Genomic DNA, 23,084 nt, shown 5'->3' on the forward strand with positions numbered 1-23,084 from the left:
TTTTTCAAGTGAAAGTTCAATAAGGCCCACGTCTCCCTTGTGAGTTAGAGCATCCCCGCCCTTCCGTTCGCACAGGCCCAGAGGGCGCAACCCGGTCCCCGCGAGATTTGTCCCTGTCGGCTTCCGTGGCGCCCCCGGTAACTTCCGCCGCTGACGCACCGCCCTGGCGGCGCACTTCCGGCGGCGGCGGCGGCTCGAGCGGCCGGAGCAAGATGGTGAGTGACTAAGGGCTTCGGCTGGCCGTGGCGATGGGTGCAGGCGGCCCACGGCGAGAGAAGCCGGCCGCTGCCGGAGGCACCGGGTCCGCCCTCCGCCCCGGTCTCCGGGGAGGCACGAAGGCGCCTGGGGAGCGTGTTGAGGACCACGGGGGGCCGGCCGGCGTTTCCCCGAGCCCGGGTCTCGGCGCCGGGAGGGCCCCTGTGGCAGCGGGGTGGCTGAGGTGGGCTGGCTTTGTCCCTTTCCAGCCGGGCGCTGCCCCTCGGCGCGGGGAGTTTCGGCCGAAGCCTCTTCGAGTCACCGGGCCGAGCGCCTCGGGGCCGCGCGGCGGAGGCGGCGGTGGGAGCGGGTGGTGGCGTCCGCGCGGCGCGGGGGCGTTGGACAGGCGCCTCAGGACGCTCTTCTGACTGGGCGCTCGGAGCGAACGGCCCCTCGGTGCCTCGCTCGGCTCGCGTTGGTTTCTTAGCTCCCGGGTTGAAGCCGCTCTTTGAGGGCGGGGGGCGGGGGCGTCTAGGCTCTGCTCTGGGCGCTACACATACAGAGAACGGGCAAGACTGACCCAGTCTTTGCCTCTTGACACTTGCATTCGTTAGAAGGCAGGTTAAAAAAGAGAGGAAGTAGTATGTGATACGATGTCGGGGCGGGATGGGGACGGGCGAGTGGCCTTTGCTTGTGGCTGCTTAAGGGCGGGAGAGGTGGCTGTTTTACACCGGGTGTCAGCGAACCTCAGCGAAGAGGGGAGACCTGAATCCAGTGAGAGGGGAGCCTGTGCAAGCATCCGAGAAAGACTGGTCCTGGTAGGACTGGAAGTGCAAAGGGCCTGAGGGAATGTGTTTGGTCTGTATGGTGAGCAGCAGCTAGTCCCACCACAGATTCAAGCAGGTCTTGGAAGGACTTTTTGGTAGCAGTATTCTAGGCCTGACAAGCACATGGCAAGTACTTTTCCAACATTTGCTCCTTATTCTTCTCAACAGTCCCTGGAGGTAATTATTATTATCCTCAGTTTACCAAGGAAGAACCTGAGACAGGGCCTGCGGGTGTGCTGTGATGTACCAGTGACCCATGCAGTAGAGAAGCACAGATACTGGTGTCCAGTGGCCGGGAGTGTGTTGTCTCTCCGACCAGCTTTGTGACAGCTGTCAAGTCACTTAACCTCTCTGAGCCTCGGTTTCCTTATCTGTAGACTAGTGGTAATGATAGTGGCAACTTCATAGGATCTGTTTGTTTAGTACACCGCTTAGTGTTTAGTATAACACATATAGTTACTTGAGGCTGAGAAACATCATGTAAATGCCCCAGACATAGAGAAGTTTGGGACTGACTTGGGGAAATGTCCTTCAGTGGGGCCAGACCTGGAGGGTCATGGGACAGGTAGACAAACCTGGAAAAGGTTAATTGAAGCCAGTTTGGCAATGGCCAGGCGTGGCAAGCTGGAGAGTTTGGACATTACGCCATAAATGCTAGGGAGCAGTTGAAGGTTTTTGAGGCGATTGAAAGGGTCAGATCTTTGTTGTAGAAGGTACTATCCGAATGGGTGAGGGAAGAGACTAGACCTGGAAACCTCAGTTGGGAGACAAGCGGTCCAGTAAGATACGGCGGCCTGGACAAAGCCAGAGATGGGGGGACAGGAGAGGGGAGACCTGAACCAGGGTGGATTTTAAACAGAGATGGGGGTGGGGGACAGGAGAGGGGAGACCTGAACCAGGATGGATTTCGTTTAGGAGCCCAGACTTTTTAACCACCCTGAGGTCCTGACCCTAACATTTCTTATTCAGCATAACGTTGTATTTGTGAGTAGGTTCTGTGAATCATGCAGATTCAAAGTGGTTATACATCCGTTACCCACTTTCAGCAACATAGAGGAGCTAATATTATCCCTACTTTCCAGTTAGGACATCAAGGCTCAGAGTGGTGACTTAACTTCCCTGAGGTCACATAGACTATTAGTAATGAAGTCGGAATTCAAACCTGAATGCATTTATTTCCATAGCCTATGTTCTTAGGCGCATTGCAATTCCTCATCTAGAAAGTAGTAATAATGAAACCTACCTTGAAGAATTGTCTGGTGTAAATATGATAGTGAAGGAAAGTGTCTTGTACAGACTTAGGCACGTAATCAACATACCACAGACAGTAGCTGCCCCAGTCACCAGCATGTTTCCTTAGGGGTATAGGGAATTGTTAAAGGCCTGTAACTTGGACGGCTTATAGCAGTAAAACTAATTGTGTTTCCCCAAATTTCTCAGAGCCCTTAATTACCTTCTTCAGAAGAAAGTGGAAAGTTTTAAGAATCTTGCAAATGGGGAAATAGATTCAACCTTAATTCCTTTAGGGAGTTGTTTTGTCTTGATAGTGAAGCTCATGATTTAACTTACAGGTCCCTATGTGGAAGTGATTTGAGGGGGCTGAGAGGGCTTTCTAATCAAGTAAATTCACTATTGCTTATTTAAAATGCTGTTGTTTCTGAGAGAGACCTTACTCTGTGTAAGACATTGTCCTGTACCAGAAGGGTCTGTTTTAAAATCAGAAATTCTCCTGAACTTACTAATACACTAAGTTCTTGATAGCTTAAGGTGATTCAGCTTTTTAAATTGGGAAGAAGGACCTGCCTGAGTGCCCAGACTTTAGATCTGCCATTGAGAGGAAAGTCTCCTAGGTCTTGGTGTGTCCTTAGTAAGGAGTGATTGATAAATGATTGTTGAATAGGTTAAATGATTTAGCTGTCATCGTGGCCCAATTTCATACTCTTGGTGGCCTCAGCTAGGTAGTTTTATATTAGAAAATGTCCAGCCCTATACCTTCCCCTCAAGTAGGGATGGTTAGGATCTCAATCTCACCACATTGTGCGTGCATGCATGCTAAATCACTTCACTTGTGTCTAACTCTTTGCGACCCCATGGACTATAGGCTGCCAGAGTTCTCTGTCCACTGGATTTTCCAGGCATTCTCCATGGAGTGGGTTGCCATGCCCTCCAGGGGATCTTCCTGATCCAGGGATCAAAACTGTCTCCTGCATTGGCAGGCAGGCTCTTTACCACTAGCTCCATCTGGGAAGCCATTATAACATATTACATCTTTTTCTTAATAAAGTTGTCCTTGATTTAAAATGCAGTCTGGCAAGGTGCAGCGCTGATCTACTAATAGCTTTTCGGTAAAAAGAAATTTTGCCACGTTAAATTTACACATTGATTGCAAGGTGCATCTTGAGTTCAGAAATGTTAAAGTGAGGGGGTAGTGTTGGTGTCCTAGAATCACAGGAGAATAAGGGTTTTGAAGCGATGGTATTCTAAGCTTACGTTGCTGTTGCTTAGTCACTGAGTTGTGTCTGACTCTGTGAGACCCTGTGGACTGTAGCCCACCAGGACCTTCTATCCTTGGGATTTCCCAGGCACGAATACTGGAGTGGGCTGTTATTTCCTTCTCCGGGGGGTCTTCCTGACTTAGGAATCAAACATGCGTCTCCTGCATTACAGGTGGATTCTTTACAACTGAGCCACCAGGGAAACCCCCCTGAATTTATACCTCTGCTTAATTTTTTTTTTTCAGGGTCAAAGTCAGAGTGGTGGTCATGGTCCTGGAGGTGGCAAGAAGGATGACAAGGTAAATAAATGTGAAGCCAGATGTCTGTGATGTGAGTAAATTGTGGAAAATGTCAGATCTCAGCTGAGAAGTTCTTTGGGAATTCAAATACCCTTTTCATGTTTTACAAAAGATTATTGACCATCAAGTAGGTATTAATGAATTAATAATTTTTAGAGGTATAAAAGTAATAACATTCCAGAAGTGTTCAATTGTCTGTGATTTTAGTGTTTAATATCCTTAGGTATGAAAAGTTGTGTCAAATTATTTAACTCCAACTTCTGGCATGTAACTCTGAATTCTGACCTCTGTTCCTTATTGAATGATCTATTCAGTTCAGTCGCTCAGTAGTGTCTGACTCTTTGTGACCCCATGGACTGCAGCACACCAGGCTTCCCTGTCCATCACCAACTCCCAGAGCTTGTTCAAACTCATGTCCATCGAGTTGGTGATGCCATCCAACCATCTCATCCTCTGTTATCCCCTTCTCCTCCTGCCTTCAGTCTTTCCCAGCATCAGAGTCTTTTCCAATGAGTCAGCTCTTTGCATGAGGTGGCCAAAGTATTGGAGTTTCAGCTTCAGCATCAGTCCTTCCAATGAACACCCAGGACTGATCTCCTTTAGGATGGACTGGTTGGATCTCCTTGCAGTCCAAGGGACTCCCAAGAGTCTTCTCCAACACCACAGTTCAAAAGCATCAATTCTTCTGCGCTCAGCTTTCTTTATAGTCCAACTCTCACATCCATGCATGACTACTGGAACATCCATAGCTTTGACTAGACAGACTTTTGTCAGCAGAGTAATGTCTCTGCTGAATGATCTATTAGTGTGTATTATATATTTTTTTAAAAAAGATAATTACGTTCACACATAAAAATTGAAAGAATGAAAAACATTTTCTTTTTTTTTTTAAGGAGAGTTTTTAATAACATCCTAAAAGATAGGGAAAATTATATCACCTGGAAATAGATGACGGTTCTGCAGAACTACGTTTGTGTTTTAATATGATCTCTGTGATTTTTTTTTTCTATGCTGTTCTGAAAACCCAAGGACAAGAAAAAGAAATATGAACCTCCTGTACCAACTCGAGTTGGGAAAAAGAAGAAGAAGACAAAGGGACCAGATGCCGCCAGCAAACTGCCCCTGGGTAATGACGCGGCTCCAGGTCCCGGGGCGCCGTCACTGTGTACAGCTTAGAGGGCTGAGTGTGGGCAGACAGGAGGTAGCGCAAGGTTGAAGCTCCAGGCCTGTGACTGTGTGTGGCATTCTCTAGGTTGGAGTAGAAGCTATATTTTAGTTCTAACAGTATACAAAGGATAAAACTGTCTCACTTCAAGAAAGTCCATTAATTTCCTTTAGATAAGCAGCTTCTCTAGGGTATTAGAGTACAAGGTTAGGGTAGAAAACACAGGTTGAGCTTGGTTACCTTAGAGATACACTTACTTCATGAAAACATGGAATGCCACTGTATTGGAATTCACAGCATGAGTTTATGCCTGAATGTAAAATTTTTCAAGTCTTCCTGCTAAATAAGGAGTAAGACTCAGAACAGGTGGCAGACTCAGCCCGCCTCTCCACCCCGGGTCTCACCCCTCGCGTGTCGTTCACGCTCTGCCTCGCGCATCAGGGACTCTGCTTCCCCCTGCTTAAAACGTGCTTCTCCAGTCCTTTCATAGCCGCCTGCATCTCGCTCCTGCAGACTTCAGTTCAGATACCTCCACCACCCTCATCTACCACCTAGACCAGGCTCTTCTGACTTAGGTGCAGTAAACTGATTTTTAAAATAGTGCTCAGTTAATAACTGAGTCAGGCAGTTAAAAATGTGCCATTAACCTATTGTAGTGAATCAGGATGTTATTGATAAAGAAAAGGTCATGAGACCAGCAGAAGAGCATATAAAGTTCAAAACCAGAGTTAAGTTACAGATAATTAGTATGTGGTAAAGGTGGCATTTCTGTCTGTTCATCCCTCTCTCCTCTGCCTTTAGGCACCTGCTTGCTTAGGTCACTAACCTGCATTTCTCCGAGACTATCCAACTAAAATAAAACGGGCTTATTTTAAGTGTTAACTCCTCCTCCTCCAAGGGGAACTGAATTAATTGCAGACTCCAGGCTCCAAGTATAATAAGACTATTTTTTAATTACAGTGACACCTCACACTCAGTGCCGGTTAAAATTACTGAAGCTAGAGAGAATTAAAGACTATCTTCTCATGGAGGAAGAATTCATTAGAAATCAGGAGCAAATGAAGCCTTTAGAAGAAAAGCAAGAGGTAAATTGAGAAATTATTATAACTTTTACAAATTGAATTCTATTTAGAACTAAACAGCTGAACCTTTCAGGCTTTAATGAATTATTATTATTTAGCTGCTTTTTAAAAGCACCAACTGCGTTTAAATCAAGTGAACCGTCAGCTTTTCAGTCTAAGCCGCTTTTTCTCCTTGGCCTGCTCTCACGTAGGAGGAGAGGTCGAAGGTGGATGACCTGAGGGGGACCCCGATGTCGGTAGGAACCCTGGAGGAGATCATCGACGACAACCATGCCATCGTGTCGACGTCGGTGGGCTCGGAGCACTACGTCAGCATCCTCTCGTTCGTAGACAAGGATCTGCTGGAGCCCGGCTGCTCGGTCCTGCTCAACCACAAGGTCAGGTGGCGGTCTCGGAAAGCCCCTCGAGCGCCGTCTCCTTCCTCTTAGTCTGTCCCCCTGTCCCGTGGGCGCCGCCCCGGAGCGCTCCTGAGGGCGGAGAGGACTCTGGTTGCCGCCTGTGAGTGAGCAGAGGCGGTGAACCTCAGGATGCGGCGTTCAAGCTGCCTGGTCCCGTCAGGTGCACGCGGTGATCGGGGTGCTGATGGACGACACGGACCCCTTGGTCACGGTGATGAAGGTGGAAAAGGCGCCCCAGGAGACCTATGCTGACATTGGGGGGCTGGACAACCAAATCCAGGAAATCAAGGTACGTCTGGGAAGCAGCTCCGGGTCGAGCCCTGTGCTTTCTCTCTGGGGTGCTGGGCGTTGTTGGACACGCTTCTCCTCTGACTTTGTTTTGGGCCGCGCTGGGCCTTTGCTGCCGTGCCAGGGCTTTTTCTTCAGTTGTGGCAAACGGGGCGCCTCCATGGCGGCGCGTGGGTCTCTGTGGCTTCTCTCGGCGAGGGCCCTGGAGCAGGCAGGCTTCAGCAGCTGCGACACAGGGCTTGGCTGCCTTAGCACGTGGGCTCTGCTGGAGCAGGGGTCGGCCCTGTGCCCTGCCTTGGCGGGCGGGTTCCTGACCTCGGGGCCGCCTGGGAAGTCCTGTTTTTTCTTTGTTATCAGACCAGTAACTGACTCGGAGCTTGCCAGTGGCAGGATTTTCTGTTGCTAATACTGAGCTCGGTAACAGAAGTAAGAATAAATTGTATGGTAGTTCTTACTGCCGCTTAATACATTTTATATGTAACATTTAATGATTATCTGTGTGAGTTTGCTTCCAATTTGTTGATTCCAGCTGTGGCTACACAAACCCCCAAGTGATGTCTGGGGTAGGGTGGTGGCACGCACGCAGGGCTGGGTCTGGAACACAGTCCCAGCTCCTGCCACGGTGCTGGGGTGGGGGCAGCCCTCTGCAGTCTTCCCATCTGTGGGAAGGGCGTTCGGAGACATCGCAGAGCCCCACGGTGACTCAGACAGCTGGGAGACAGCCGTCATGTCTCGGGGCGGGTCAGCAGCAGAAAACCTTGCCGGCTGCTGCCTGCAGTTTCACTGAAAAGGGTGAATGTAAGCTTTAAATTCCTTTTGCTCGGGAAGGGCAAATGTTACTGTTAAATGATACTCAAGGCTGACTCTTTCGGGAAATTGGGTGCTGTTAGGACGACGGGAGGGTGGTGGGAGATCCCCTGCAATCTGTCCTTGCTGCCGCTAGAAGTCAGACATGGTCTCTAACGAGAGCAATTGAAATTTTAGCTCTTTTTGTTGCAAGTGACATGCCCAGGATGCCAGTTAGTGAATAGGATACATTTCAGTAGGAAAACCTTTCACTTTTACCAAGCGTTTGTTTTACTTAGGAATCTGTGGAGCTTCCTCTCACTCATCCTGAATATTATGAAGAGATGGGGATCAAGCCCCCCAAGGGGGTCATTCTCTATGGTCCGCCCGGCACAGGTGTGTACTCTGCATTGGTCGCTTTCCAGGCGCTGACCTCGTTTCTTGAGCTGCAGCATTAGCTGGTTATAATCACTTAGCCATTGAGTCAGGGGGCCTCAAATCCTTAGTTTAAAAATGTGCTCTAAGTGACATATTAGACGTGAATAAGCAGCTCTTCTGGAAACACAGTTATCACATGAAAGTACATCATGCTGTCTAACAGGTGTGCTAAGAAACTGAACTGTCTCAGGCTCACGATTGTAGACCTCACAGAGTTAGTATGTTAACAGCAGTCGTAGGAATCACAGTAGAAAGTAAACAGCAGGAGACACCCCCCCCAGAAGTGCCTGCTTGGTGTGAATGCATGTCCCGTTTCCCAGTACTCCTGTGGTTTGCTCCCATGTGCTACATGTGTGTGTTGTAAAATAGTTCTTTTCGGTGTTAACAGTAATATAAGTCTATTGAAAATAGTTTGTAAGAAAAAATAGGAACAGGGTGCTCCACCTTGGCAGCATATTGGCATCCCCTTGGGAGCCTTAGAAAGCGCCGATGCCTGCTCCCTCCCCTGAGGACTCTGACCCGCTGGGAGCAGAGGTGGGGACATCCACTCGGAGAGATGCGGACACTCTCGCAGAGGTGTGGCCCGCAGCTGTGAGAGCTGTCCTGTGCGGCTCAGACCCGGGCAGTCTCCCGGGCCATTGGCGACTGAAGGAGTGTCACCTCGGGTGAATGAACGGATAAAGATGAAAATGCATGTACACGTTTGGTCCATTGGGCGCTGGGTTGACCTCAGTGAGTTGTGTAGTCCAGGGCTTAGTAAATTCACTGCTCTGTAAGCTCCAGAGAAAGGGAGGTCATTTGCGTGGACTGAGCCGCATCCCCAGGAGGGTCTGTGTGGAGGCCCGTCGCGGGGAGGGACGGGAAGACTGCCGGGGCAGGGAGCTCCTCTCGTTTCACCGCCAGGACGGGAGGTTTCAGGAGAGGCCAGCGGCACTCGGGTCCCCCGGCCCCAAGCATCCCGGCAGCTGCGCCTGGCTGCGTCTGGACCGGAAGGTCTCCTCCACTTAGGAGGTCCTTTTGGTCTTTGTCTGCCGCCCTTAACTGCCACCGTCAGGGAGTAGTCCAGCCCTTTCATGAGCATTTGAACCTGCCGCTGCCTGCCCGCCTGAGGAGCTCACGGCCTCACTGGCGCAGAGCTTAGATCTCGGCCCTCCTTCCCACCGGCCCGGGATCCTTTGTGTCCCTGGCCAGCCCCTGTCCGCCACAGGCCCGAGGGTGGGCCTCTCCCAGGTCTCGCTGTCCCAGGGCGGCGGTCTTGCGCTCTCTTCTCAGGGTGGGTACCCTTGCTGACTCTGATTCTCCACTTTAGAGAGAAGTGTCAGGGCTGTCCTGAGAGCAGTGAGGAGCGCCCCAGCAGGGCGCGGCACAGACAGGGAAGGCTCGAGCTCCCAGCGGCGCTCAGCTTCGGGCTTCCTCAGGAGCTGGTCCTGGCTTAGCACCCAGAGCCTGGGCACGCCCTCAGGTAGCCTTGGGGCGCTGCAGGCCTGCTCAAGAACCCTCTGTCCTTCAGTCAAACCTAGTGCTCCCGGGTCTGTTTTCCTCACCGATAGTTTTGTAGGAGTTGAGTTTGGTTCTCTAACCCTGGTTGAATGGGGTCAGGTGAATATTATATGCAACTTTGAGTAACTTGCAATAAAAGCATTTTCTGATGTTATCATGAATTTAGGAAGACAGTTAAAAATAATCAAAATATGTATTTTAGGTTTTTTTAAATTTCCTTGTCTGCTTTGACAACATGCTTTTCATAGAGGGATCCACCAATTCTTAATGTTAAAATCGCACTCAAGGTTTTTTTCCCTTTTTCTTTTTCAATCTAAAATAGGTAAAACCTTATTAGCCAAAGCAGTAGCAAACCAAACCTCTGCCACTTTCCTGCGAGTGGTTGGCTCTGAACTTATTCAGAAGTACCTGGGTGATGGCCCCAAACTCGTTCGAGAACTGTTTCGAGTTGCCGAAGAACACGCACCATCCATCGTCTTTATTGATGAAATTGATGCTATTGGGACGAAAAGGTACACTTTCTCTTCCCTCTTTTGTGTCATTAAGGGGTAGATCGTGCTGCTCTGCTCTGAGAATGAGGACTGTGGGCAGGCCCAGGAGAGGCCGTGTGCTGGTTTGCCGAGGTCCCCCTGTGCCGCTCCCCACGGATGCCGGGGGCTCCGCCGTCCCGTGCACAGGCAGCAACTCCCCGTCAGTGGATTCGGTCTGTCCACAGCCGTGCTGTGAGCACCGGCTCGGAGCCCGGCATCCTTCGGGCTCTGGAGACAGCGGTGAAGATGAGTCTCTGCCCCCGAGGAGCTCACACGTGGAGACTGAATAAAAATGATGCAATTTCAGGCATGAAAATGACCACAGAGAAGATACTGTGGTGTTCAGCTTGGGCTCTGGGTGGAGAGACACACGGGTGGAGACAGCCGTGTCTCGAGAGCCTTCATCAGCCGGGCAGGGTCCTCATGCCCCCTGGCGTCTTCTCTCAGGTACGACTCCAACTCGGGCGGGGAGAGAGAGATTCAGCGCACGATGCTGGAGCTGCTGAACCAGCTGGACGGGTTTGACTCGAGGGGAGACGTGAAAGTCATCATGGCCACAAACCGCATAGAGACCCTGGACCCGGCCCTCATCAGACCAGGTCAGGCTGCGCAGGCTCCATCAGGGAGCGTGACTGCGCTGACGTGGTTTTGTATCTCTAAAGGGCACTTTGGGGAGGGTGGGTTAACAGGTGATATGTACAGAGGCAAATTCTGCCTTGAAGCAACTTAACCAAAGCTGTGTCCCCTTCAGAGAATATTAAGTGGGATGATGTACTCTGTATAGCCCAACCTTTTTAGCCTGGAGACGCTTTTCTTAAGATTTGGCACAGGACACTGACTGACTCATGTGAGGAGACGGAGGCCTCTCTCAGCCAGGGCAGGGGCACCAGGGCTGTGGCTGAAAGCCTCGTGTGCCCACAGGCCGCATTGACAGGAAGATTGAGTTCCCCCTGCCCGACGAGAAGACCAAGAAGCGCATCTTCCAGATCCACACGAGCAGGATGACGCTGGCCGACGACGTGACCCTGGACGACCTGATCATGGCTAAAGATGACCTCTCTGGCGCAGACATCAAGGTGAGGCGCTGGGCTGGACTGAGCCTGCTTTATCTGTGTTCCCAGACGCTGAGGGGCGGGGTGTGGCAGCCGTGACTGGGCACGCCTGCTCCTTGCAGGGGCACCTGGGTGACGCTCCGGTGAGGCGGGGGCGCACGCAGGCCTGGTCCTGCTGCCTGCACTGAACTGCGTCTCAATGACATCTATGGAACTAGGCTGTTCTCAGCGGGGGAGTGAGGTGACATTATTTTAAAATCTTAACTTTTTATTTAGAAAAAATTTTTCTAGAAAAAATTTTTCAAGCTGTCAGAAAAGTTGCAATAGTAAACACCCGTATACTCATCACCTCCATTTACCAAATGCTACCCTTCTACTTGTTTTTTTGTGTGCAGAAATACTCTTTTCCAAATCACTTGAAGTAAATGCGCTGCTGAAGGCCGTAACCAGATAGAATCTGCAATGCCAGGATTGTGTTTTTATCGTGTTGCTTGGGTTTTTGTTTTACTTTTGGCAAGTAATTATTGAGAAAGTGAATATATTCAAATATATACTCTGAAACTTGTAAACATTTAACCAGAATATATTTTCTCTTAAGACTGTAGGTAAATGAAATGGATGTCACTGTATGTGGCCTCTGGATATCATTTTATCTATTTCTTAGGCTTATTCCCTTTAACGAAAGTAGAGCCTTGAGGATTTATTGACCTGCTAGGCTACACAGCTAGTTAGAGCCTAAGACAGGCGTCTTCCTTAATGAGATACTCTCAGGTTAAGCCACCTCAGGTCCTTTGAGAAAATAATTAGAATGCTTGAAACATTTAAGTTTGAAAAAATTTGTTTGGCCTGGATGCCAACACCAGATTTCCAGATAGTGCTTTCTGAATTAGTATAAATTCAGAGAGTATAAATAAATTCAGTATAAATAGTATAAAAAGTATTTCCTTCTCTGAATACACTGTTCTTTCATACAGGCAATCTGCACGGAAGCTGGTCTGATGGCCTTGAGAGAGCGCAGAATGAAAGTAACAAATGAAGACTTCAAAAAGTCGAAGGAGAATGTTCTTTATAAAAAACAGGAAGGCACCCCAGAGGGGCTCTATCTGTAGTGGACCAGAGTTGGCTTCCAGGAAAGGCTGGGAGGGAGCCGCCTGGGCGCTGTGTGCCCCTGGTGCGGTTGGCGGAGCGTCCCGCGTCCCTCCCGAGCGCGCGTGTAGGGCCCTGGCGGGCTGTCGGCGTCCCAATAAAGCGTTCTTTCTCTCAACACGGAGTCCTGTCCACACGCTGGGTGCTCCGTGGCCGGAGAGGGTGGGCCCAGGTGTGGGGAAGCCCCTGGGGGACCCGGGGCACTGCAGGCTGCGTCCCTGCCGCCCGCGCGGCACAGCGCCGCCGGCGGCAGCTTTAAACAGCAGCCGCTGGCCCGCGAGCACAGGGCCGCCCACCTCTGCTCTGGACGCAACAAGGCTGCGACCCCCGGCCGGGGCTGCCCCTGGAGGGCCTGGGGCAGGAAGCGGGACTGGCGCTGCTGAGACGGGGTTCCCAATGCAGTCTGAGGGGCTGCCCCGCGGCGGTGGGCACCCCTGCCTCTCACCAGCGTTCAGAAGCGCCGGCGCCGCCCCTGCCCCGCGCCTGGCTCCCTCCGCCCCGCGCCCTGCGCAGTGCAGCGTGAGCCCCGAGACCGCCGCGCCGCGCCCCTTGCCCCCAGCCGGTGTCCCTGTTTCTACCCCAGCTTCCACGACGCCCGCTTTTCTGGACGAGCGGCCAAGGAAACTCGCTCTCAGCAGTTCCAGAGCGCATGATTTACGAAGAAACGCAACGCAGAGAAGTCCACTGTGTTTAAAAGGGATTTCCACTCCGTCGGCTGTCGATCACCGCTCTTGGAAATCAGAACGAGAGCAGCGCGGCTGACGTGGCCGGAGGCGACCGTTCGGCGTCTCTGAGGCAGAGACGGGTTCGCCAGGGAGGAGCGGGCGGCGCTCTCTGCAACTGGACCCGGGCCCGCTCCCCTGCAGCGGGGTCCCTGTTTGTTCAGTCCCCTGACAGGGGTCCTTCTTGGAGCCGGATCTGACTCGGCAGGGCCGCGGGCCCAGGCTCTCCACGGGCACGGACTCCAGGCGACGCCGCCGCCGCGTCCGCAGGCGAGAGGTGCGCGAGCGGAGCTTCGGGACCAGGAGGGACACGCGTGGTGCAGCTGAGGACTCCGAGCCGCACCCGATTCCCTGCCGCTCTGGTCTGAAGGGGGCAGAGCAGGCTCACCAGCCGCAGGGAGGAGGGCCTGGTGCGGAACCAGACCTCTCTTGGGACTGCAAGAGCCGGGGGACATGGCAGGATCCCCAAGGATGCCAAGAGAAAACCTTCAGCCGGGCTGGGCGGGGCGAGTGGGCCAGAAGGAGCCGCACGGGGTCTGCAGCTTCGGCGTGATTCTTGTCTGTGCACATGCGTATTCACACGTATGGGCAAAACGACAGCTCTGTCTCGTCTGCATGTGCAAAAACTGCAGGAGGTGAGACGGGCAGGGAGGACCCTGCAGGGCGGAGGTCTGGGCACACTTGCCCGTGTCTCGGGGCTGGTCCCGGCCCCCAGGGCAGGCCCCACCCGGCGTCTAGTCCTCCAGCAGCAGCTCCAGCTCCTCCAGCGGCAGGCGCACCCGCAGCTCCTTCTCCGTCATCAGGTCCACGACCTCCTGCATCTCGTCGGGGAAGTACTCCACGGCGTCCATGTACAGCGCCTGGGCGGGGGTGACACCGGTCAGCGGGCGGCCCCGGCCCCTTCCTGCCCTAACTCGGGGCGCCTTAGCGAGCTCCAGGGGGCACAGGGCCGTGCGGCCTCTCCCCAAGTTGGGCCGGAAGCTGTTGACACGGCGGTCCCCACCCGTCTGCTCTCTCGGCGTCCCCTGACCCCGGTGCTGCAGGCAGCATTGAACATGGGTCCCAACATGCCCGGGTCTGGGCTGGGCTTTGGCAGCTGCCGGGAACCAGCTGCGCCCCCAGACAGGAAACAGGCGCCTCGGCTGCAGGGGGCGCGGGAAGCCCTGAGGGGCCGGGCCCACGGCACTGACCGCACGAGGCCTGGCGGGAAGGTCCCTGAGAATCCAGAGACCACGCCTGGAGAACTCACCTTTGCCCAAGGACAGTTCTGCAGTGCTTTGTAGAACACACCTTTGCTTCTTTCTTTATTTCCTAAGGAAACCTGAAGCAAGGGGAAAAAAATACAAAACTGAGGAACTGAGACAGAATCTAAGGCCATCAGCCGCTGGCCCACACGGGGCAGGGGTGCAGGGGCTGCAGGGGCCACGTGCTCTGGGACACCCTCGGGACCTCCGCTGCGTCCGCGGGCCTGGACCGGGCCTTGAACACGGCTGACCTGTCTTCCTCTCCTCCTCTCCCACGTGACCAGAAGGAGGGTGATGACAGAAAAGGCTTGCTTTAACACTAGCCATTTTCTGAAAACTATCTTACAGAAATGAGATAACCAGGATTAACTGAGTCAACAATCTTGTCAAGAGCAAATTTCTGATCAGGAATTTCAGTCTTGAGAGTGCGCAATTAGTCAGCACATTTCTACTCTAAGCATGTTTTTATCCAATGCATGTGCGCTAAGTTACTTCAGTCATTTCTGACTCTGTGTGACCCCATGGACTGTAGCCTCCCGGCTCCTCTGTCCATGGGATTCTCCAGGCAGAAACACTGGAGCGGGCTTCCATGTCCTCCTCCAGGGGATCTACCTGACCCAGGGATGGGACCATGTCTCGTGTCTCCTGCACTGGCAGGCGGGCTCACCACCGGTGCCGCCTGGGAAGTGCTCATACAACACTGAGGTATGAAGCCTTAGTCTCAACTCACAGGCGCTCTTCCACACCTGCTGCGGAAGCCGGCTCCCCTCTCCAGGTCCCTGGAAGGGACGAGCCCCTCCCCCAGGAGTCACAGGCCCCCAGGCAGCTCCGCGGGCAGGCACCCACAGCTGTGAGTGGGCACAAGCTCAGCTCGTGGAGCTGAAGTCTGGACTTCTGGAGGCTCCCATCCCACACCAGGAGGCAAGACATGAGATCTACGCTTTTGAGCATGAAGAATAAACGTTAAAACCACAGAAACTTTGGTGGTAATTCATCCTGGGGCCGCCTGCTGCCCCTTTGTGCTGGGTGTGTGCCTGCGAGCTGCTGTCTTGAGACAAGCTACCTAGGCCGCTCAGAGCTCGGGGGAGGCGCTCCCAGATAAGTTACAGACTCTAAGAGGCTGGGGGAGGCCCAGACTTCTAACCCTGAACTTCTCCTAGCCCCTACCTTCCTCTCTGCGTCTCTTTACACCCCTCTCTATTAAATGTCATTGGGAAATGTTCAAATATTTTGATCAACTTCTGAGAAATTATCCTATGGAAATAACCAGAAGTATACATATTTATGAATAGGGAGGGTCACTCAGGGCTTCTGAAAGGTACAGTAGTCAATGGAAGGCACTCTGATATGACCACAGCCTTGAGCACTGTCTCGACACTCAAGTGGCCTGGAAGACGCTGTTTCTAAAAAACCACAAAACTCGGCAGTAAATGTATTATAATACAGGAAGTCCAGCCCAATGTCAGGCCTTTAACCAAAGACAAAGCCAACTCAGACCCAGTGAAGCCCAGGAACTGCCTTTCGGCCTGCAGAACACATTGACAAAATTAAATGACTGTGGTGCTTCTAAGTAAAAGCAAAGTTGCTTTGGAAATGCCTATTTTAAAAACCACAGTCCAGACTGAATATTACCTTTTAGTAACAAAATAGAATCAGGACCTGGAAATTCTTAGAAGCAGAATAGCAACACATTTAAGTCTCTTTTGAATGAAAAGCTCTGACACCAATTTCCAACTTGTTTCCTCAGTGAAGTCAACTCAGAAACTCACAGATATCCTGGGGCCGCCAACCGCCCAGGCGGTCCTCCTCACTCACTCCACCAGGGCCCCTCCCGGGTCCCAGGCGCCCCCCTCACTGAACCAGGCCCCTCCGGGTCCCCGGCGCCCCTGCCCCGCTCCTCTGGAAGAGGAAGCAGCTCCGCAGGGAGCAGCCCCGGCTCTGTCCCTACCAGGAAGTTCAGGTACATCCTCCACAGCAAGGGGCACTGGCTGCCGTGGGTGCTCCGCGTGGCGCTCTCAAACAGGGCTCTGATCCGGTGCGTCAGGCCGATCTCGGGAATGGTGGCGTGGACCTCTCTGCCGTCCACCCTGCAAGACAGAGGCTCACGTGACCCCGGGACAACCGCGTGGGCTGCGCCGCAGCGGGGTCAGCGACGGGGCGTCGGGGCGTGTGGCGGGCAGTGCTGCCCGGGTCTGGGGCGCCGGGGTGCGTGGCGCAGGGGCGACGCGGCTCCTCCAGGGCTGGCGGAGCGCAGCATCCAGGCTCGGGGGTACCTCCACCCGCGGAGTCCACCCTGAGGGCACACGGCCTCCTTTTCTCAGGAGAACCTGCCCTTCATCCGCAGAGTGCACACTTACCGTGAGACCTTTCAGTTCAAAGCAGAGTGAATAAAATTCGAATGGAAGGGGCGAAAGACAAGGAAACTGAAATACTATTCAGAGGCAATCTGAACACCGCCTCTCTCAGGTCAGAGTAAAACAACGAAGGTTCTAGAAGGAAAAACAATGCCTCCGCTAACACGTGCCCAAGCCTACTGCTTAATGTTCAGACATAAAAGTGTTATCTAAAAAAAGACATTTAAACCGTGACCCCGTTTTCACCAGTGATAACAACACAGGCTAGTAATTATTTTGGAGTCTGTGCTCAGCACTCCGTCTTTCCAGAAACCCTCTGAGGCAGGCTCTTTAATTATTCCCATTTTACAGAAAGGGAACGGACCAGAGCTGTGAGCCGCCCTGCCCAAGGTCACACAGGTGCCAAGTGGAAGCGCTGGGATTTGACTCTGGGCCCGAGTGCCTGCCCGACAGTTGCTCTACAGGGTCCCAGACCCCGCAGGCGGGCCGTCAGACTCAGGCGCCAGAAGCAAAGCCCAGGACGCCCCGGAGCGAGGCCTGGGAAACACCCCAGGAGCCCTGGCAAAGGGGCCGCTCTCTGCCCTCCTTTCTCAGCACACTTTCCTGCCGCTCCTTGCAGATCTCTCTGCTTTTTCAAGGCATTTTCCTGTAACACGGACCGCACGGCTCCCGGCACCCCCGCAGGCGTTCCAGGCCCCGGGCCGCGAGCATTTCTGTCTCCCCGAGGCTGTGGGCCGTGGGAACCATGGCCACATGGGGGGCCACGGACGAGGGGCTCCGAAACTACCTCTGCACGGCGTCCACCAGCCTCTTCCTCATTCTCTCCGCTTCAATCGCGAACAGCCACGGCTCCAGGTGTTTGGCGGAGCTGGTGACGACTTGGAAGAATCTTCTGGTCCTGCTGGCGCTGTGGGACTTGCTCTGAATCTGCACGTACGCCCTCCAGAGAAGCTGGCTGCCCGGGTACAACCGCAAAGCCTCTGAGAGCGCCTCTCGCAGGGGCGCCAGCGGGTGCGCGGCGACCCGGCCGTGGAACCTGAGCAGGCTGGTGTGCATCAGCGTGACGGCCTCCAGGGCGCCCTCCAGGCCGGCACCCTCGGCGGAGGCGGAGCCCCTGAGCCCTGCAAACACCTGCTCGTAGACGCGCGCAGCGGCGCCAACGCCCACCGTCAGGTACTGGAAGAGCATGAAGCACTTCGCCAGCGTGACCAGGCGGCTGGGGCGGTCGGGCAGGCCCTGGTCGGGGCCGCGGCGCTCCGCCAGGCAGTCCTGCAGCGCGTGTTCATACGCCTTCCGAGCCTTCAACACGTGCACGGCCGAGGGCTGTCCGGGGCAGGGCCCGGGTGGGCCGCGCTCGGCCAGCCCGGTCAGCACGCGCACCGCGCGCGCAGGCGCCGTCCCGCCCGCGGGCGGCGCCAGCTCCGCCTCCAGCGCCGCGTAGAGCAGGCCGAGCTCACAGAGGGCCGCGTCCGCCAGGCCGGCGCCCGCGGTGCCCAGGGCCGCCTCGAAGACCTTCCGGGCATCCTCCGTGTTGCCCAGCAACCACTCCAGATGCGCGTACTGCCGCCAGAGCCAAGAGCTGTTGCGGTTGTCTGGCTCCTTGAGGAGATTCTTGGCTAGTTTTTTGCAGTTCTTTCCTAGTGACTTTAATCTCTTCTTGTTTTTAGTGTGCAGACACCAAATGACCTAAAGGTAAAAAGGAAAACAATGACCTCAAATGCTCCGAAACGTTAAAGACATCCCTTTGTACTGTCGAGTCCTCTGATGGCTCAAATGGTAAATAATCTGCCTGCAATGTGGGAGGCCTGGTTTCCATCCCTGGGTGGGGAAGATCCCCTGGAGAAGGGCATGGCAGCGCACTCCAGTCTTCTTGCCTGGAGAATCCCATGGACGGAGGAGCCTGGCGGGCTGCAGTCCACGGTGTCACAGAGAGTCAGACAAGACTGAGTGACTACACTGTCGTTTTTTCTTTGTACTGTCAGCTGCAGGAAGCCACACAAGGCATCTACACTGCCTGCCTCCGTCACATAACTGGTAAACACATAGGCTCCCTGAGAAATAGGTCAGGATTCTACCAAGGCCACGGGAGCCCTGAAATGAACACGCCCAGGTTTCCACCTGACACTCCTGTAACAAGGCTCATACACCCCAAACAGCCTTCTTCAAAGATACGTGATCAACAAATGTTGTTGTTTAGTCCCTAAGTTGTGTCCAATACTTGGGACCCCATGGACTGTAGCCGCCAGGCTCCTCTGTCCATAGGATTTCCCAGGCAAGAACACTGGAGTGGGTTGCCATCTCCTCCTCCAGGGGACTCTTCCTGAGCCAAGGATCAAACCCACATCTCCTGCATTGGCAGGTAGATTCTTTACTGCTGAGCCAGCAGGGAAGCCCCATCAGAGTTTACCAGACACTATTTTAATAACACAGCCTGGTGTGTGCCCTTTGCAATTAAGGGATCAGAACTTTGGACGTTAAAATTTAATTCTAGCTGGTGGCCAGCAGAGGGCAGGAGAGTCAATACTAGACAAATTTCCAGCAGGTAATGGATACTAAAAAGCAGAATAAGTAGCTTATTTTATCTATTTTAATAAGTCCTTAAATCCTCTAGCCCAGCTTAAGCATGGTCCTTAACACTAACTGCTGACAGTTACAGAGGTCGGACAGAGTCAGCACAGCAAACAGCTCCGGTCACTGATGAACCGGACTCAGTCCTTCTTCCCTGCGGCCCCGAGAGGGGCAGCCCCACACGCGGTGCCCTCGGGTCCCTGAAGGAGGAGGTGCTGTGGCCCGCCACCCTGCTGACAGAGCCACAGGCGCTGAGGTCCCCACCCAGGGAGGGGGGCCCAGCGTTACCTTGGTGATCTCGTACCGTAGCCAGAAGACGCAGAGCTGAGACCGCTCCCTGCCTGCAAACAGAGGCAGTGCCAGGTGGAAGACGTTGCGGATAAACTCCTCACCCTCCCGACTGGGACCCCGGGGCCAGTGCCGGCCACCCAGAGGGTCCATGCGGCCCACACAGCCGACGCCAGAGCAGGAGAGGTCGAGGAAAGTCAAGGGCTTTTCGTCATAAAGTTCGTTGTCGAAGATGCTGTTCTCATCCATGGCCAGATAAAGGCAGGAGGCGGGAGGGCTGAAGCCGGAAGGCACCCCCAGGAACTGCAGGAAGGCTGCAATCAGCTGAAACTGGAGATCCGGGCTGGAAAGTCGGATCAGAGACTGCCCGAGATCGTCAAACAACACCTGCAAGGACAAAGACGGCGTGACGGAATGCGGCGAACAGACAGACGTTTCCCACCGTCTTTGTAAACTGTGTGTGGCTGTGCCAGGTCCTTGCTGCGCTCCTGTCGCCGTGAGCGGGGCTCCCCTCGAGCCACGGAGCCGGGCGTCTCCCTGCAGAGCCCGCACCCCGGGGCACATGGGCTCCACTGCCCCACGCGGGTGGGCTCTTCCCGGACCAGGGCCCGAGCCCGGCTCCTGCTGGGCAGGTGGATTCCCGACCACTGAGCCACCGGGCGGCCCCTCACCACCCCCAGCAATTGTTTTTACATGGATGTGCGCCAGCGTTACTCAAATTTAAACACACGGGAGCCAGGTTTTCTGTGAGATGAGGCAAGCTGAGGGGGGTGGGTGGGCACCAGGGCCAGGGTCTCACCCCTCCCGGGCGCCCTCCGCGGGGGGGAACACCACGGCAGCGACTGCCGAGGTCGCCTGATGGATTCACAGGAAATCCAGAATCGCGTTCGCTTCTGAGAACACACGGCATCGCTTTTATAGTTACTTTCATAAGTTACAGTTGGGAAAAAGTTTTATTTCAAGATAGAAGAACGTTACTGTTTTGTGGTTTCTTTGTACCAAATTGCTTCAGGAAATGAAAAATATGCTCCAAAATATATAAATAGCAGCAAAGGAAAAAGGAGACTGCGGGAGCAACAGGCCATGCTGGGGCGATTATAAGGGCCTCATACTAACTGTGCTCACTGCTGGCTTCACGTCACAGCTTTAAACCGTGAGGCCTCAGGGACTACACTCCGTCTCCGGCCCTGCCTGCCTGGGGTCTGCCACCCTCAGCAAAGAGGAAATCAAAACACGACCACGATAAGACTGGACCACCTGGGACTCGACCCATCAGAACCATCAATTAATCAAAAAGCTTTTCTCCTCCAGGTTTTCACCAAAGCAAAGAAATCTAAGAAACTGCTCACAGCAGTATGTGGCTCCAGGAATGAGCTTCCGGGAAATCATCAAATTGCTGAGCCTCGAGAACTAACTTCTGGAGGTCAGCCATGTAAAACCCTCACACACCAAAGACAAACCCTACCCACTTTCTGAAAACTTCAGCTCAGCCAGGGCGGGGACCTCTCGTGCAGACTCAGTTCCCTGGGAATCCGGCCGCTCCCTCCTGCCCAGAGAGCACCTCTCTCCTTCTCCCCGATCCTGGGTGCTTAACCCCAGTCTGGCCACCCCCTTCACCTCTCCTGGGACACCCCAGTCCTCTGGGGCCTTCAGCCATCCCGAACCCTCTGCTGGAGTGCAAGCACCCAGGTCAGACAGATGCTCGCTCGACATCCAGGACTGGCAGAGGCCTGTCACGGGGCACCCTCTGTCCAGACATTGGGGATGCAGATGCAAACAGGAAAAGTCCCCACCTCGAGGCTCGTGCTCTGTCAGAGCCCGGGAGCCTAGCTGCTGTAAAACCTCTCGGTCTGTACCCGTGACTGTCACAGTCTAGGACCCAGACCCTAACTTGCACATGGGTTTTTTCACTAAGCATGTCCCCCAGGACCACATGACCCACGGCTGGTTGAATCTGAGGCTATGGAACCTTGGATGCAAAGGGCTGACAGCAAAGTTACACTCAGATTTTCAACTGCCGGGGGCTGATGACCCTAACCCCCTCGTTGTTTGGGGTAGACTGTAGTTGCTATTTTGTCAAAGTGGCTCAATTCCAGGTATCAAAATAGAATTTCTTCCTTTATTTTAATGTAAAACTTCTTGGGCTCCAAAATCACTGTGGACGGTGACTGCAGCCATGAAATTAAAAGATGCTTGCTCCTTGGAAGAAAAGCTATGACCAACCTAGACAGTATATTAAAAAGAAGAGACATCACTTTGCTGACAAAGGTTCATATAATCAAACCTATGGTTTTTCTAGTGGTCGTGTATGGATGTGAGAGTTGGACCATAAAGACGACTGACCCCAAAGAATTGATGCTTTCGAACTGTGGAGCTAGAAAAGACTCTTGAGAGTCCCCTGGACTGCAAGGAGATCAAAGCAGTCGGTCCTAAAGGTCATCAACCCTGAGTATTCATTAGAAGAACTGATGTTGAAGCTCCAATACTCTGGCCTCCTGATGTGAAGAGCCAGCTCACTGGAAAAGACCCTGATGCTGGGAAAGATTGAGGGCAGGAGGAGAAGGGGACGACAGAGGATGAGATGGCTGGATGGCATCACCGACTCGATGGACATGGGTTTGGGTAAACTCCGGGAGTTGGTGATGGACAGGGAGGCCTGGCGTGCTGCAGTTCATGGGGTCGCAAAGAGTCGGATACAACTTAGCGACTGAACAACAACAGAAACTTGCAGAGCTGCCAGCCGTACAGAAGGGCACCAGGCCCTGAGGGAGGGAGCCGAGTACCTGGCAAGCACCAGCGCTCAATAAACGCTACTTCCTCCCCGGGAGGGTGGGCCTGGTCACCCACTGTCCCCGCTCGGCCTGCACCCCCTGCCCCCATCTCCCGAGTCACACACACACGCATCTTCAAGGATCAAGAGCGGGGAACGTGGACACAGAGGAAGAATCTAGGACAGTGACTCCATGATTTCCAACCTTGAGCCCTCAAGGCTTAATGTGGAAAACTGACTGAATAACCTGGAAGCCAGTCTCCAGAGGGCTGACCACCAGACCCAACCGCCTCCTCGGGACCGTCAGGGTGGGCGCCTCGAGGCTCCTCCATCACCAGCAGCCAGCGCAGCCCCGCCCGTTTCCCGGGAGAGGACGTTTCTGAGACGGGAGCGGGAGCGGGTCAGCCACCCCTGAGCCAGGCGGGGGCTCACACAGCGCAGCAGGGACGCGCCGCTGGGGTGCGGGGGCCTCACCTGTCGCTCGGGATCCTCGCAGTCCTCCTCCGTCTGCTTCCTGGCCTTGTCTGGGCGCCACGGCCGCCAGTGCCTGCGGTCTCGGGACCGCTCGGCGGCCAGCCAGATCCTCCACCGGGGCAGAGTCTTGTCTCTGATATCCTGCTCCTCGTCCTCCGGCTCCTCGTCCTCGTCATCTAGGCAAAAATGAAACTTCCAGCAACCGAACCAGTGGACAGCGCCGCCCTCAACCCTTAAACCCACCTGCTTGGCCAGGGACAGGGTCACACCCAGAAGGCTGAGACAAACGTGACCCAGGCCTGGCCTTCTGGGCCACTCAGTGGCATCTACGGACTCTCCCATAATCAGTCAGGTTCCCAGGAAAGGAAGGTGAGTCGATGAATCAGATGATTTTTTATGCTATCACAGCAATTAAAAATGGGAATGACATATTTTAGAAGAGAACTGTCCAGGAGAACTTTCT

The 23,084-nt window shown here is 53.9% G+C and overlaps 2 protein-coding genes across 2 annotated transcripts in view; one reads left to right on the plus strand and one right to left on the minus strand.

Moving 5' to 3' along the window:
• Window positions 1–159: 159 nt before the first annotated feature.
• Window positions 160–12,319, plus strand: PSMC1 (proteasome 26S subunit, ATPase 1). The gene is made up of 11 exons (XM_065940158.1): window positions 160–215; window positions 3,763–3,816; window positions 4,846–4,942; window positions 5,942–6,066; window positions 6,255–6,440; window positions 6,622–6,750; window positions 7,835–7,931; window positions 9,796–9,985; window positions 10,451–10,602; window positions 10,925–11,079; window positions 12,030–12,319. The coding sequence occupies exons 1-11, from the start codon at window positions 213–215 to the stop codon at window positions 12,162–12,164; spliced, it is 1,323 nt and encodes a 440-aa protein (XP_065796230.1). The 5' UTR covers window positions 160–212; the 3' UTR covers window positions 12,165–12,319.
• NRDE2 (NRDE-2, necessary for RNA interference, domain containing) overlaps window positions 12,107–23,084 on the minus strand; it is a 44,830-nt gene continuing 33,852 nt past the window's right edge. The window contains exons 9-14 of the mRNA XM_065940157.1: window positions 22,622–22,797; window positions 19,378–19,764; window positions 17,309–18,207; window positions 16,116–16,254; window positions 14,173–14,244; window positions 12,107–13,783 (exon numbers count right to left, since the gene is read on the minus strand). Coding sequence (XP_065796229.1) covers window positions 13,658–13,783; window positions 14,173–14,244; window positions 16,116–16,254; window positions 17,309–18,207; window positions 19,378–19,764; window positions 22,622–22,797 — 1,799 coding nt within the window. The 3' untranslated portion in view covers window positions 12,107–13,657. The remainder of the gene's footprint in view (window positions 13,784–14,172; window positions 14,245–16,115; window positions 16,255–17,308; window positions 18,208–19,377; window positions 19,765–22,621; window positions 22,798–23,084) is intronic.

Source organism: Muntiacus reevesi, chromosome 7 (assembly GCF_963930625.1).
Source record: "Muntiacus reevesi chromosome 7, mMunRee1.1, whole genome shotgun sequence".
NCBI lineage: Eukaryota > Metazoa > Chordata > Mammalia > Artiodactyla > Cervidae > Muntiacus > Muntiacus reevesi.

Bases quoted from the DNA above. Each gene is read 5' to 3' on its own strand.
- PSMC1 (XM_065940158.1), top strand. The intron at 6,751-7,834 runs GTACGTCTGGGA...TGTTTTACTTAG, and splicing joins ACCAAATCCAGGAAATCAAG to GAATCTGTGGAGCTTCCTCT. The intron at 11,080-12,029 runs GTGAGGCGCTGG...TCTTTCATACAG, and splicing joins TCTCTGGCGCAGACATCAAG to GCAATCTGCACGGAAGCTGG.